A 13,949-nucleotide genomic window follows, 5' to 3' on the forward strand; every position below is an offset into this window, starting at 1 on the left:
CTGAAAAAGGCCCTGAGCGTGGCGTTCCTTCTATACACGCCACAGACAAACTCTCCTCAGTGGGAACGACTGAACAAAGACGCTGGCGCTGAGAGAAAAGACGTAATGTGGACACAGACCCTCAGTCACAGAGAGCGTAAACATGTGTGTGAATTTTATTAATATCTTATAATATTTATTTTATTTCTTTCTTTCATCCACCCTGCTCATTAGTTTCACATGTAAACATTCACACAAATACATCAGTAAATAAATCAATGAATAGATAAATTCATAAATAAAAACACAAATAAATGAATAAATAAATAATATATAAATAAATAAACATGCCTGTTTCAAGAAAAAAAAATGTGATGAAATAATAAATTAATAAAATAAAACATTTTCAGAGAAACTGTGAAATCAGGTCGAATCAGACGTCGGCCATCTTGGCTCAGAGGTCGGCTTCACTCTGTGTGTGTGTGTGTGTGTGTGTGTGTGTGAATAATAGAGCTGTGTGTGTGTGTGTGTGTTGAATTAATGTGTGTGTTTCCTCTCTTCTCTCTCTTTCTGTGTGTCCCTCTCTCTGCAGCCGTACCCGACTGACATCACCGGACAGCTCAACCTATCAGATCCCTCCGTCAGCACGGTGGTCTGAGAGCGACCCAGAGAGAGCTACACTGCTGCTGCTGAGCCACACACACACACACACACACACACACACACACACACAGGCCCTCTGGACAAACACACACACGTCATATGATATAAACACATGAAACACACAGATGGACAGACTGAGCGTCCTCTGAGACAGGAAGTAGAATATGATGACATCAGGACTTTTGGACAGCATCATACTGTGCAAACACACACACACATACACACACACCATCTGTCATCTCAACCCTCCACACACACACACACACACACACACACACACACACTCGCCTTGCTCTGCTTGTAGCCGTCGGCCTCATCCACCCAGAGGGTCTTTTATTTTGAAAGAACTGTCTCTGATAGGTTTTATTTTGGTTGATGTCTTTGATGTTGTACAGTTTCCTGTTTCCTGTTTCCTGTTTCCTGTTTCCTGTCCGTCACGCCGACCCATCTATCCTCCGATTCTCGCCGGAAACTCGAGCTCCAGCCCGCAAACACACCTGCCGATCGATCGGGAACCTATTGATTGATCAGGAACTTGTTGATCGATCGGGGAACCCGTCGGTCGATCGGGGACCAGATCACGGTTCAGAGCGTGGTGGGTGGGCGGAGCCTCTGGGACAGGAAGCGTTTTCTTTAACGCGTCCTGCGTCACTGAGCCAGACGGCGGGGAGCCGTCAGTGCTGAGGCTCATGGGTAATGAAGTCCTGGTTCAGTGAGTCAGGAGGAAACTTTGTTTGAACCAACAGTCAGCATTTATCAGACGTATATAAAGAGTTAATAAACAGATCATTACACAATGATTTCTGCAGATATGACGACTTTTTGTTGTTTATTGTTTTTATTTATGAGGTGTTTATTTATAAACATTCTTCACCCTCATAAACAAAGTGATGAAGATGATGAGGAGCAGCTGTAGAGATATGACTCATCTGATCTGAAGTCTTTATATCTGCTGTGTTATAAGCTGTTTATTAACTGTTATACTGCTTATAAATGCTGAACAGAGAGGTTAAAGTTCAACTCATCAATAATAAACATTATTACAAAGGAAATGATCCCACCTTTAAATATTTAAGAAATTATTTTCATTATTTTCAAACTTTTAAAAACCTACATTTATGATTTTATGATTTAATATAAAGTCCTGAGAGATGTTTCAGATGCACACAGAACGAGAAGGTCTTCACACTTCATCATCTCAATGTGACAAAACTAATAATAATAATAATAATAATAATAATAATAATATTTCCTGACTGCAGAGTTGATCTGTTTTCACACTGATGTCAGAAACATGTTGAAATTCTCTGTTTGACATGAAAACAAGTCAATCAGCTGATTGCTCTCGTCACAGTTTCAGTTTCAGTGTGAACCAGTTGAAGCTTTTATAAAACACTTTCTATATGAAATAAACACACAGCTGTAAAACAACGTATTGATCACAGATCAGATTTATTTTCATCAGCGACAGTCAGCTGATTCAGATATTTCTGACATGTCTGCGTTTACTTCCTGTTAAACGAACCTTCGACTCATGAACGTGTGTGACAGGTGTTCTGTCGCCCACCTGAACCTCAGCGTTCATGACATCCTGAGAGATGAAGGTGAGACGCTTCAGCTGAAACACGTAGAGCAGGTCATGTGATATCCTGCGAGTTTGTGCTCAACGAATGACGTTACGTCCCAACGTACAGTCACGTAAATAACATGAAGTTACGATAGGTCAGGGTTAGGAAGGGAAACACGGGACATGTATGAATTTCAGTGCGTTGCTTTTCGTAGGAAAACATACAAAACGTTAGTGACTGAAGACACTCAGAAGAAAATGAGTTTGGGCTCTTATTGCTTCCGTAGGTTTTTTGGCCTCGTACAAAGAAACAGTTCAACACACACTCAGGTTTATTTTAGTTCAGCTATCTGTTTGAAAATTCATGCAAATCACCACATGTTTAATTATATAATCACTTATTTGTAAATTTAAACATTCATTTCAGAAAACTTGTGATACAAAAAAAATGTCTTAATGTGAGAAGAGTTCATTATAACTCATCTCACACAGGAGAAGCACCAGACTAAGCCTCACACACACACACTCACACTCACACACACACACACACGCACACACACACACACTCACACACACACACACTCACACGCACGCACACACACACACACACACAGACACATACGCTCTGTCACAACTCTCAGTTTATGGTTTAAAACTAATGAGCAGTAAACTCTTGGTACTGATCCGTCCCCAGGTGTCAGGTGTGTAATCTGTAACTCAAACACAGTTCTTTAGTTCTTCATATCAGGAGGAAACAGGAGCCTGCAGACAGGAGACCGTTGTTTTAATTTGGTGTACTCAGGTTTTTGTTTGTTTTTTATTCTTATCACAAAAAATGTCCTTTTTTCATTTTTGGTTTAAAACAAAGGAACTGTTTGTGTTTCGTTTCTTTTGTTATTTTAGAAATGAATAAGAGATGATCCAGTGACACCTCAACCATGACGGCGTCAGCGGGTTTTGTTTGTCAGATTAATTTTTATTTTAAACTCTTTTGGTCTGACGACAGTTACAGAGTGAAGGAATATGAATAACTTGCAGGATAATCCAGGAGCAGACACATAATCTGAGGAGCCAGCGACCTGCTTTAGACATCTGAAGAACCTAAATGTGTGAGCACACACGTTTAATTTGAGTTTTACAGTTTGTTAGAATTTGATTTTGGAGACAGAACGTTTCTGTTTTCTAAATAAAAAAGTCCCAAAACGTAAAATAACTATAAACACCATGTTGATATCAGTAAGTTGTCTCAGAGTAAGAATATATAATAAATGTCAGAAAGAACCAAATCATTCCAAGATGGCGGTGTAACAGGTTTTGTTCCTAACGTTCAAAAGAATAAAGTAACAAAAAAAACACATATGTTTGTACGTCACGTGCTCTCGCAAAAGCCACATGGTTGCCGTGAAGCGAGTTGAACACAAAGGCTTTTTAACGTTTGTTGACTTTTCCAGCTCTTCATCAAGTTCAGTGCTGCTTCTTTCTTTCTGTTCTTCCTCCTCCGACCTGTCCGTCTCTCAAACACTTATCCACAACGACCAGGAAATCAGAATTCACAACTAAACCTGAGACTTTAAACCAGCAGTGAACTGTCGCATAATAAAAGTGTAACGAGGTCACAGCTGTGTGTTTATGGAGAAATTACAATCAGCTCAACATCAGAATCAGACGCCTGAAATATCATCACTTTAAAACTTCTTAATTTTATCATACTTTTATTTTGTAGTTCTGAAATGACACATTTATTTTGGTGGGAAGAGGAAACAATATTTTATTAATTTCAGAAATACATTTGGTTTAATGATTTTTATATTTTTTTTTTTTCACAGTATATTTATTGCTTTATCACACGGTGGTTGTTTAAAGTTTCAGATCCGTCATCACAGAAATATTTCAATTAATTTACAGTTTTGTTTTTGGCTGATCGATCAGTATTGATCTGTCCTGTTTACGATGATCAGAATCAAGTGTTAACAAAACCCTCCCTGAACCAGAGGCTCCGCCCACCGTCCCCCTGACAGCCCCAGGGCATGATGGGACATGTAGTCACTGCTCCACCTCCACTGTGTCTCTGCTGATGATGTCAGTCTCTGTCTACCTCCACAGCCCATCTGCCAATAACAGAAACTGATGTCCTGTGAAAACCTCCTAACTCCTCTCAGGCCTGCACACACAGGCCCGCTGGAGTTAGGAGGTTTTCACGCTGCAGAAGCGATGTAGCTGCCGTCTCTTTAAGGTTTTCATATTAATAAGGTTGTTGTGTAAAAACACACACGTATGCGTGCGTGCGTGTGTGTGTGTGTGTGTGTGTGTGTGTGTGTAACATATGACGAACCAGAGCTGAGAGCGTCGCTGAGAACAAGAGAACCTCAGACTGAGTCGTCTTCAGGAACACCGACCACATGTTAAAGAACAACAGACTTTTACTGCCAGATATATAAATATATAAATACATATGAGGAGCTGTGAGTGGTGTCTGGTGCAGCAGGCTGAGACATATTAAAGAGGAAATAGAAATTAAACTGCTGCAGAAGTCAAGAGCATAAACAGAACAATTACAATCAAATATTTAAGATATATTAATAATACTGTAACTAATATGTAGAGTGTAAGTGTGCAGAAATAATTCAGCTTCTCTTTGTATGAAAATGATCCTGCAGAGACCTGAGACGTCACAGTTGTGTTTGTTAAAGCTTGTTCATTATCAAAGGTTCATCGCCATCACTGGATGATTGACAGTTTATGAACAGACTGTAACGAAAAAAGACAAACTGAAGATCAGTGTAGCTAATGCTCATATAGCAGCTAATGCTAACAAGCTAGCCATTTGTTTGACATGAATATGACTTGAAACCAACTGGCTAACAGTGCTCACATAGCAGCTAAAAGCTAACAAGCTAGTTGAAGCTCTAAATGGCAGTTTGATTGCTGAACATGAGCTAATGCTAATGTACCAGCTAAAGCTAGCTGCAGTTGTGTCTTTCCAGAGATAACAGCACTTAAAAACATTAAAAAAGACCCTCATGTTTAATGCTAATCCTGTGAACCAGATGAGTCTAAGCTAGTGTATAAACCTGTGACCAAAGAACCAGATAAGGCTAACAGGCTGGTGTCTAATAATACAGCTAATAAGTTTATACAGACACTAGCCTGTTAGCCTTATTTGGTACGTTAGCATTAGCAACAGATGTGTCGGTCTTATGTTTAGTATTACGAAAATTAAAAACCAGCACTAATGCTAATGCTAATGCTAAAGTCATCAGTCAGCAGCCCAAACACTCGCTAAGTTCAAAGAAACAGTTTCTCTTCACAGTTCAGAAATACGTCTGTTTACAAAATAATTTTTGCAGAATTTCTGTTAATAAACTAAAAATGTATCAACGAATTATTTCAGTTTTAATTAAGATGAGGTTTAATTTATAAGGGCTAAAAAAACATGTCTTAATATTTTATCTTATCTTTAAGATAATCAATAAGAAAGTGTTAAGGATTATTTTTCAAAGAACATTCAAATTTTACTTTTAATTAAAATACAAGTTTTTCTTCTTTGTCTCCACTAATCAAGTTAAATAAAATAGTTTGTAATATTTACAGTAGCGCTGTTTAACATAAATCACTTCCTGTGGATTTCACATTAAAAGCAGCATTAGAAAGTGTCATAGAGAAAGTTTTTTTTTCCCATAAATGAATGATAGATTCAAACTTTACAGTAATTAGACAGTGAATAAGGGTGATGCCAGCTGAGGACTTTTAGTTTGAAATGAAATGATGTTTGAGTTTAATGTGTTGTTTCCTTTGAGATGAGCGTGGCACATTTAATCATCTGTGCAGCTCTCAGATCAGATTATATTTCCCGGCTGCAGTCAAACTCCCCAGAGCTCTCTGTGTCTCTGGAGACGTCTCTTCAGTTTGTTGGAGCGCTCTCCTCTGCGTGCTCATAGTCACGTCTCTGCAGGCTGATTCTCAGGAGAGACGCTTTCATTTCAGACTGACTGAGTTTGACCTGAAGTGGCTCTCTGACCTGAGGTAAACTCAGCAGGTCTCCTCAGGTGAAGGTCTGACTGAGCCATCGACATTTACTGGAAAACAAATATTGATCTAAGTTTGAAGGTCTGTGGTTGTAAATGATCACAGCGGGTCCTGGAGACAAACTCTGTTCTCAGTGACGCTCGGCTCGTTTCATGTGTCAGAGAAAGGTGAGCTGCACCTGCCGGCCGTCACTTTAAACCTGGATTCACTCACTCAATAACAGTAGTTATTAAATACAGAATTATATTGGATTATTATTATGGACTGTGTTTATTATAAGACACGTCAGTTTTTGATTTCACAGTCAAACCTGGAGAGTTCAATGACCTGACCTCCACCCAGGAACATGAAGCACACAGCTGCTTCACGTTCACACTGAATACTCACTTCACTGTGTTTGTGATTTACAGCAGAGGCATATATATATTGTCATGTTCTTATTCATGCTGTCACTGCTTTGGGAACATGTTTCCCTCTTTATTCTGCCCACATGGAGCCGGTTCTGTTCTCCTCTGGTTCTGAAACTAAACTGGATCAGAACCTGAAGAGTTGCTTCACAGCTGGAGCCAAGCGGCTGTGACTCACCAGAGGATCAACATGATATTATTATGTTGTGATTTATTACCTTTTTGTCCACAAAGAACAAATCGATACTTGGCACAGTGTGACGATACGATTCTGCCTCACAGAAATATTGAGATACTTTGCTGAATTGATTTTTCCCCTCGAAACAAACCACAGCAGGTTTTCCTCAAACTGCGTGGTGACGAGCAGCAAAGGCCACTGTAAGGACTCAGCCTGTAGGGGGCGCACACTCCACCAGGTGAGCCCGAGGTCGCCCAAACAGCTGTTCCCATGACAACCAGATGCTAATGCTAACAAGCTAACTTAGCTGGAATTCTACCCGTGCAGCAACATCTGCAGCCTCACATCATCCCGAGGCCTCGACGTGAAGTCTGTTGGTTCATTATTTTAGTTTCTAGTGACGAATATTATTGTAACAACTGTCGTTAGCTAATTATGAACTAACACCACAGCAGGAGACATCTTTGTTTTACAGTCAGAAAACTTTAGCGTCCATCGTCTTTGGCACATGAATATATTCACGTCACATTTAATGTATTAAATGTTTTCCACGTAGAGTCAACATGTTGATTTAAGACTGAATTTAATGAATCCAGAGTTTAACAGTAGATTTTATATTAAAATGTTTCAATCAGCATGTTAAAGTTGATCCGTGTTCGTGCAGCTCACCCTGCGCTTTTACTATGATGTCATAATGTGACATCAGGCTGTGATGTCATAAAATTTGTTTTTATTTATTTATTTTTTTTATTTATTTGATTTGTTTTGGATGTAAAGCACTGATTCAACTTCCTGTTTGAGGATTTTTTTTCATGCTGTTGTACAGAAAATGATGATGATGATGATGATGATGATGATGATGATGGCGTCGTCTCACTGCTGTCTGTATTGGATCTATAACCCTGTGTAAACTGATCGGAGGTCAGTTGTGATATTTTTATTTCCTGTCTGGTAAACACTGAAACTGTAGAAGAAGAAGTTTCCCTCCTCCTCTTCCTCTTCCTCCCTCTGTGCAGCACTTTGTCCACGAATGTGAACAGTCGACCTTTGACCTCCACAAGAGTCGACAAAACATTTTCTGTTTGGTTTCTTTTTTGTGAACTGTCCTCTGAGGACCAACCAGTAACTCTGATCGTACTGGTCCCAGTGCGTCCCACAGACGTCCTCTGAAGGAAGTGAGACGCAGCGGAGGAGACTCTGAAAGTTCAAGGAAATAAATGAAATTATCTGTTTCTGATTATTATAAATAATTTATGATTAATAATAAAGTCAGTGTTTAGTGCAGCTGAACTGACGTTTGTGTTAAGCATATATGAAAATCACATATACTGAGTCAAGTTTCCAATAATAAATATTTACTTCAGATTAAACTGTTTCCTGTTTGTTCTTTACGCCACCTTTCATATTCATGAGTCCTGTGAAAAACATGTATCTCCATATTTGAGGATGGTTCATTTGTGGATTTAGAAAAAAAATCCTCCTTAAGGTCAATGAATTATTCACAAAAGGAAAAACATTCTTTAAAAGTTCCTCATTACCACGATAAATATGGAGCACGTTTTTCTCATAATAAACAGACTTTTGGAAATATGTGTTTTTCACAGGAGGACCTCTACCTGCTCAGGTATTCTGTCCTCTACCTGCTCAGGTACACTGTCCTCTACCTGCTCAGGTACTCTGTCCTCTACCTGCTCAGGTACACTGTCCTCTACCTGCTCAGGTACTCTGTCCTCTACCTGCTCAGGTACTCTGTCCTCTACCTGCTCAGTATTCTGTCCTCTACCTGCTCAGGTACACTGTCCTCTACCTGCTCAGGTACTCTGTCCTCTACCTGCTCAGGTACTCTGTCCTCTACCTGCTCAGGTACTCTGTCCTCTACCTGCTCAGGTACTCTGTCCTCTACCTGCTCAGTATTCTGTCCTCTACCTGCTCAGGTACTCTGTCCTCTACCTGCTCAGTATTCTGTCCTCTACCTGCTCAGGTACTCTGTCCTCTACCTGCTCAGGTACTCTGTCCTCTACCTGCTCAGGTATTCTGTCCTCTACCTGCTCAGGTACTCTGTCCTCTACCTGCTCAGGTACTCTGTCCTCTACCTGCTCAGGTACTCTGTCCTCTACCTGCTCAGTATTCTGTCCTCTACCTGCTCAGGTACTCTGTCCTCTACCTGCTCAGGTACTCTGTCCTCTACCTGCTCAGGTATTCTGTCCTCTACCTGCTCAGGTACTCTGTCCTCTACCTGCTCAGGTATTCTGTCCTCTACCTGCTCAGGTAGTCTGTCCTCTACCTGCTCAGTATTCTACTCTGTCCTCTACCTGCTCAGGTACACTGTCCTCTACCTGCTCAGTATTCTACTCTGTCCTCTACCTGCTCAGGTACACTGTCCTCTACCTGCTCAGTATTCTGTCCTCTTCCTGCTCAATATTCTGTCCTCTACCTGCTCAGGTACTCTGTCCTCTACCTGCTCAGGTACTCTGTCCTCTACCTGCACAGGTACTCTGTCCTCTACCTGCTCAGGTACTCTGTCATCTACCTGCTCAGGTACTCTGTCCTCTACCTGCTCAGGTACTCTGTCCTCTACCTGCACAGGTACTCTGTCCTCTACCTGCTCAGGTACTCTGTCCTCTACCTGCTCAGGTACTCTGTCCTCTACCTGCTCAGGTATTCTGTCCTCTACCTGCTCAGGTACTCTGTCCTCTACCTGCTCAGGTACTCTGTCCTCTACCTGCTCAGGTACTCTGTCCTCTATCTGCTCAGGTACTCTGTCCTCTATCTGCTCAGGTACACTGTCCTCTACCTGCTCAGGTACACTGTCCTCTACCTGCTCAGTATTCTGTCCTCTTCCTGCTCAGGTACTCTGTCCTCTACCTGCTCAGGTACACTGTCCTCTACCTGCTCAGTATTCTGTCCTCTTCCTGCTCAATATTCTGTCCTCTACCTGCTCAGGTACTCTGTCCTCTACCTGCTCAGGTACTCTGTCCTCTACCTGCTCAGGTATTCTGTCCTCTACCTGCTCAGGTACTCTGTCCTCTACCTGCTCAGGTACTCTGTCCTCTATCTGCTCAGGTACTCTGTCCTCTACCTGCTCAGGTACTCTGTCCTCTATCTGCTCAGGTACTCTGTCCTCTACCTGCTCAGGTACTCTGTCCTCTATCTGCTCAGGTACTCTGTCCTCTATCTGCTCAGGTACTCTGTCCTCTACCTGCTCAGGTACTCTGTCCTCTACCTGCTCAGGTACTCTGTCCTCTACCTGCTCAGGTACTCTGTCCTCTATCTGCTCAGGTACTCTGTCCTCTACCTGCTCAGGTACTCTGTCCTCTATCTGCACAGGTACTCTGTCCTCTACCTGCTCAGGTACTCTGTCCTCTACCTGCTCAGGTACTCTGTCCTCTACCTGCACAGGTACTCTGTCCTCTACCTGCTCAGGTACTCTGTCCTCTACCTGCTCAGGTACTCTGTCCTCTACCTGCACAGGTACTCTGTCCTCTACCTGCTCAGGTACTCTGTCCTCTACCTGCTCAGGTACGCTGTCCTCTATCTGCACAGGTACTCTGTCCTCTATCTGCTCAGGTACTCTGTCCTCTATCTGCACAGGTACTCTGTCCTCTACCTGCTCAGGTACTCTGTCCTCTATCTGCACAGGTACTCTGTCCTCTACCTGCTCAGGTACTCTGTCCTCTACCTGCTCAGGTACTCTGTCCTCTACCTGCACAGGTACTCTGTCCTCTACCTGCTCAGGTACTCTGTCCTCTACCTGCTCAGGTACGCTGTCCTCTACCTGCTCAGGTACTCTGTCCTCTACCTGCTCAGGTACTCTGTCCTCTACCTGCTCAGGTACTCTGTCCTCTACCTGTAGGTACTCTGTCCTCTACCTGCTCAGTATTCTGTCCTCTACCTGCTCAGTATTCTGTCCTCTACCTGCTCAGGTATTCTGTCCTCTACCTGCTCAGTACTCTGTCCTCTACCTGCTCAGGTACTCTGTCCTCTACCTGCTCAGGTACTATGTTCTCTACCTGCTCAGTATTCTGTCCTCTACCTGCTCAGGTACTCTGTCCTCTACCTGCTCAGGTACTCTGTCCTCTACCTGCTCAGTATTCTGTCCTCTACCTGCTCAGGTACTATGTTCTCTACCTGCTCAGTATTCTGTCCTCTTCCTGCTCAGTATTCTGTCCTCTACCTGCTCAGGTACACTGTCCTCTACCTGCTCAGGTACACTGTTCTCTACCTGCTCAGGTACTCTGTCCTCTACCTGCTCAGTATTCTGTCCTCTACCTGCTCAGGTACTATGTTCTCTACCTGCTCAGTATTCTGTCCTCTTCCTGCTCAGTATTCTGTCCTCTACCTGCTCAGGTACTCTGTCCTCTACCTGCTCAGGTACACTGTTCTCTACCTGCTCAGGTACTCTGTCCTCTACCTGCTCAGGTACACTGTTCTCTACCTGCTCAGTATTCTGTCCTCTACCTGCTCAGGTACACTGTCCTCTACCTGCTCAGGTACTCTGTCCTCTACCTGCTCAGGTACACTGTTCTCTACCTGCTCAGTATTCTGTCCTCTACCTGCTCAGGTACACTGTCCTCTACCTGCTCAGGTACACTGTCCTCTACCTGCTCAGGTACTCTGTCCTCTACCTGCTCAGGTACACTGTTCTCTACCTGCTCAGGTACTCTGTCCTCTACCTGCTCAGGTACTCTGTCCTCTACCTGCTCAGGTACACTGTCCTCTACCTGCTCAGGTACTCTGTCCTCTACCTGCTCAGGTACACTGTTCTCTACCTGCTCAGGTACTCTGTCCTCTACCTGCTCAGGTACACTGTTCTCTACCTGCTCAGGTACTCTGTCCTCTTCCTGCTCAGTATTCTGTCCTCTTCCTGCTCAGTATTCTGTCCTCTACCTGCTCAGGTACTCTGTCCTCTACCTGCTCAGGTACTCTGTCCTCTACCTGCTCAGGTACTCTGTCCTCTTCCTGCTCAGTATTCTGTCCTCTACCTGCTCAGGTACTCTGTCCTCTTCCTGCTCAGTATTCTGTCCTCTTCCTGCTCAGTATTCTGTCCTCTACCTGCTCAGGTACTCTGTCCTCTACCTGCTCAGGTACTCTGTCCTCTACCTGCTCAGTATTCTGTCCTCTACCTGCTCAGGTACTCTGTCCTCTACCTGCTCAGGTACACTGTCCTCTACCTGCTCAGGTACTCTGTCCTCTACCTGCTCAGGTACACTGTCCTCTACCTGCTCAGGTACACTGTCCTCTACCTGCTCAGGTACTCTGTCCTCTACCTGCTCAGGTACTCTGTCCTCTACCTGCTCAGGTACTCTGTCCTCTACCTGCTCAGGTACGCTGTCTTCTACCTGCTCAGGTATTCTGTCCTCTACCTGCTCAGTACTCTGTCCTCTACCTGCTCAGTACTCTGTCCTCTACCTGCTCAGGTACGCTGTCTTCTACCTGCTCAGGTATTCTGTCCTCTACCTGCTCAGGTACGCTGTCCTCTACCTGCTCAGGTACACTGTACTCTACCTGCTCAGGTACTCTGTCCTCTACCTGCTCAGGTACTCTGTCCTCTACCTGCTCAGGTACACTGTACTCTACCTGCTCAGGTATTCTGTCCTCTACCTGCTCAGGTACTCTGTCCTCTACCTGCTCAGGTACTCTGTCCTCTACCTGCTCAGGTACACTGTCCTCTACCTGCTCAGGTACTCTGTCCTCTACCTGCTCAGGTACTCTGTCCTCTACCTGCTCAGTATTCTGTCCTCTACCTGCTCAGTACTCTGTCCTCTACCTGCTCAGGTATTCTGTCCTCTACCTGCTCAGGTACTCTGTCCTCTACCTGCTCAGGTACTCTGTCCTCTACCTGCTCAGGTACACTGTCCTCTACCTGCTCAGGTACTCTGTCCTCTACCTGCTCAGGTACTCTGTCCTCTACCTGCTCAGTATTCTGTCCTCTACCTGCTCAGTACTCTGTCCTCTACCTGCTCAGGTATTCTGTCCTCTACCTGCTCAGGTACTCTGTCCTCTACCTGCTCAGGTACTCTGTCCTCTACCTGCTCAGTATTCTGTCCTCTACCTGCTCAGGTATTCTGTCCTCTACCTGCTCAGGTATTCTGTCCTCTACCTGCTCAGGTACACTGTCCTCTACCTGCTCAGGTACTCTGTCCTCTACCTGCTCAGGTACTCTGTCCTCTACCTGCTCAGGTATTCTGTCCTCTACCTGCTCAGGTATTCTGTCCTCTACCTGCTCAGTATTCTGTCCTCTACCTGCTCAGGTACTCTGTCCTCTACCTGCTCAGGTACTCTGTCCTCTACCTGCTCAGGTACACTGTCCTCTACCTGCTCAGGTACTCTGTCCTCTACCTGCTCAGGTACTCTGTCCTCTACCTGCTCAGGTATTCTGTCCTCTACCTGCTCAGGTATTCTGTCCTCTACCTGCTCAGTATTCTGTCCTCTACCTGCTCAGGTATTCTGTCCTCTACCTGCTCAGTATTCTGTCCTCTACCTGCTCAGTATTCTGTCCTCTACCTGCTCAGGTATTCTGTCCTCTACCTGCTCAGGTACTCTGTCCTCTACCTGCTCAGTACTCTGTCCTCTACCTGCTCAGGTATTCTGTCCTCTACCTGCTCAGGTATTCTGTCCTCTACCTGCTCAGGTACTCTGTCCTCTACCTGCTCAGTATTCTGTCCTCTACCTGCTCAGTACTCTGTCCTCTACCTGCTCAGGTACTCTGTCCTCTACCTGCTCAGTATTCTGTCCTCTACCTGCTCAGTACTCTGTCCTCTACCTGCTCAGTATTCTGTCCTCTACCTGCTCAGTACTCTGTCCTCTACCTGCTCAGGTACTCTGTCCTCTACCTGCTCAGGTACGCTGTCCTCTACCTGCTCAGGTATTCTGTCCTCTACCTGCTCAGGTACACTGTCCTCTACCTGCTCAGGTACTCTGTCCTCTACCTGCTCAGTACTCTGTCCTCTACCTGCTCAGGTATTCTGTCCTCTACCTGCTCAGTATTCTGTCCTCTACCTGCTCAGGTACTCTGTCCTCTACCTGCTCAGTATTCTGTCCTCTACCTGCTCAGTACTCTGTCCTCTACCTGCTCAGTATTCTGTCCTCTACCTGCTCAGGTACTCTGTCCTCTACCTGCTCAGTATTC

At 44.2% G+C, this 13,949-nt stretch overlaps 1 protein-coding gene across 2 annotated transcripts in view; it reads left to right on the top strand.

Moving 5' to 3' along the window:
* grin1b (glutamate receptor, ionotropic, N-methyl D-aspartate 1b) overlaps positions 1-8,190 on the top strand; it is a 90,242-nt gene extending 82,052 nt beyond the window's left edge. For both annotated transcript variants that reach the window (XM_078171135.1, XM_078171136.1), the window contains one exon: positions 572-8,190. In XM_078171135.1, coding sequence (XP_078027261.1) covers positions 572-637 — 66 coding nt within the window. In that variant the 3' untranslated portion in view covers positions 638-8,190. The remainder of the gene's footprint in view (positions 1-571) is intronic.
* The last annotated feature ends 5,759 nt before the right edge of the window (positions 8,191-13,949 follow it).

This window comes from Epinephelus lanceolatus, chromosome 9, assembly GCF_041903045.1.
Source record: "Epinephelus lanceolatus isolate andai-2023 chromosome 9, ASM4190304v1, whole genome shotgun sequence".
NCBI lineage: Eukaryota > Metazoa > Chordata > Actinopteri > Perciformes > Serranidae > Epinephelus > Epinephelus lanceolatus.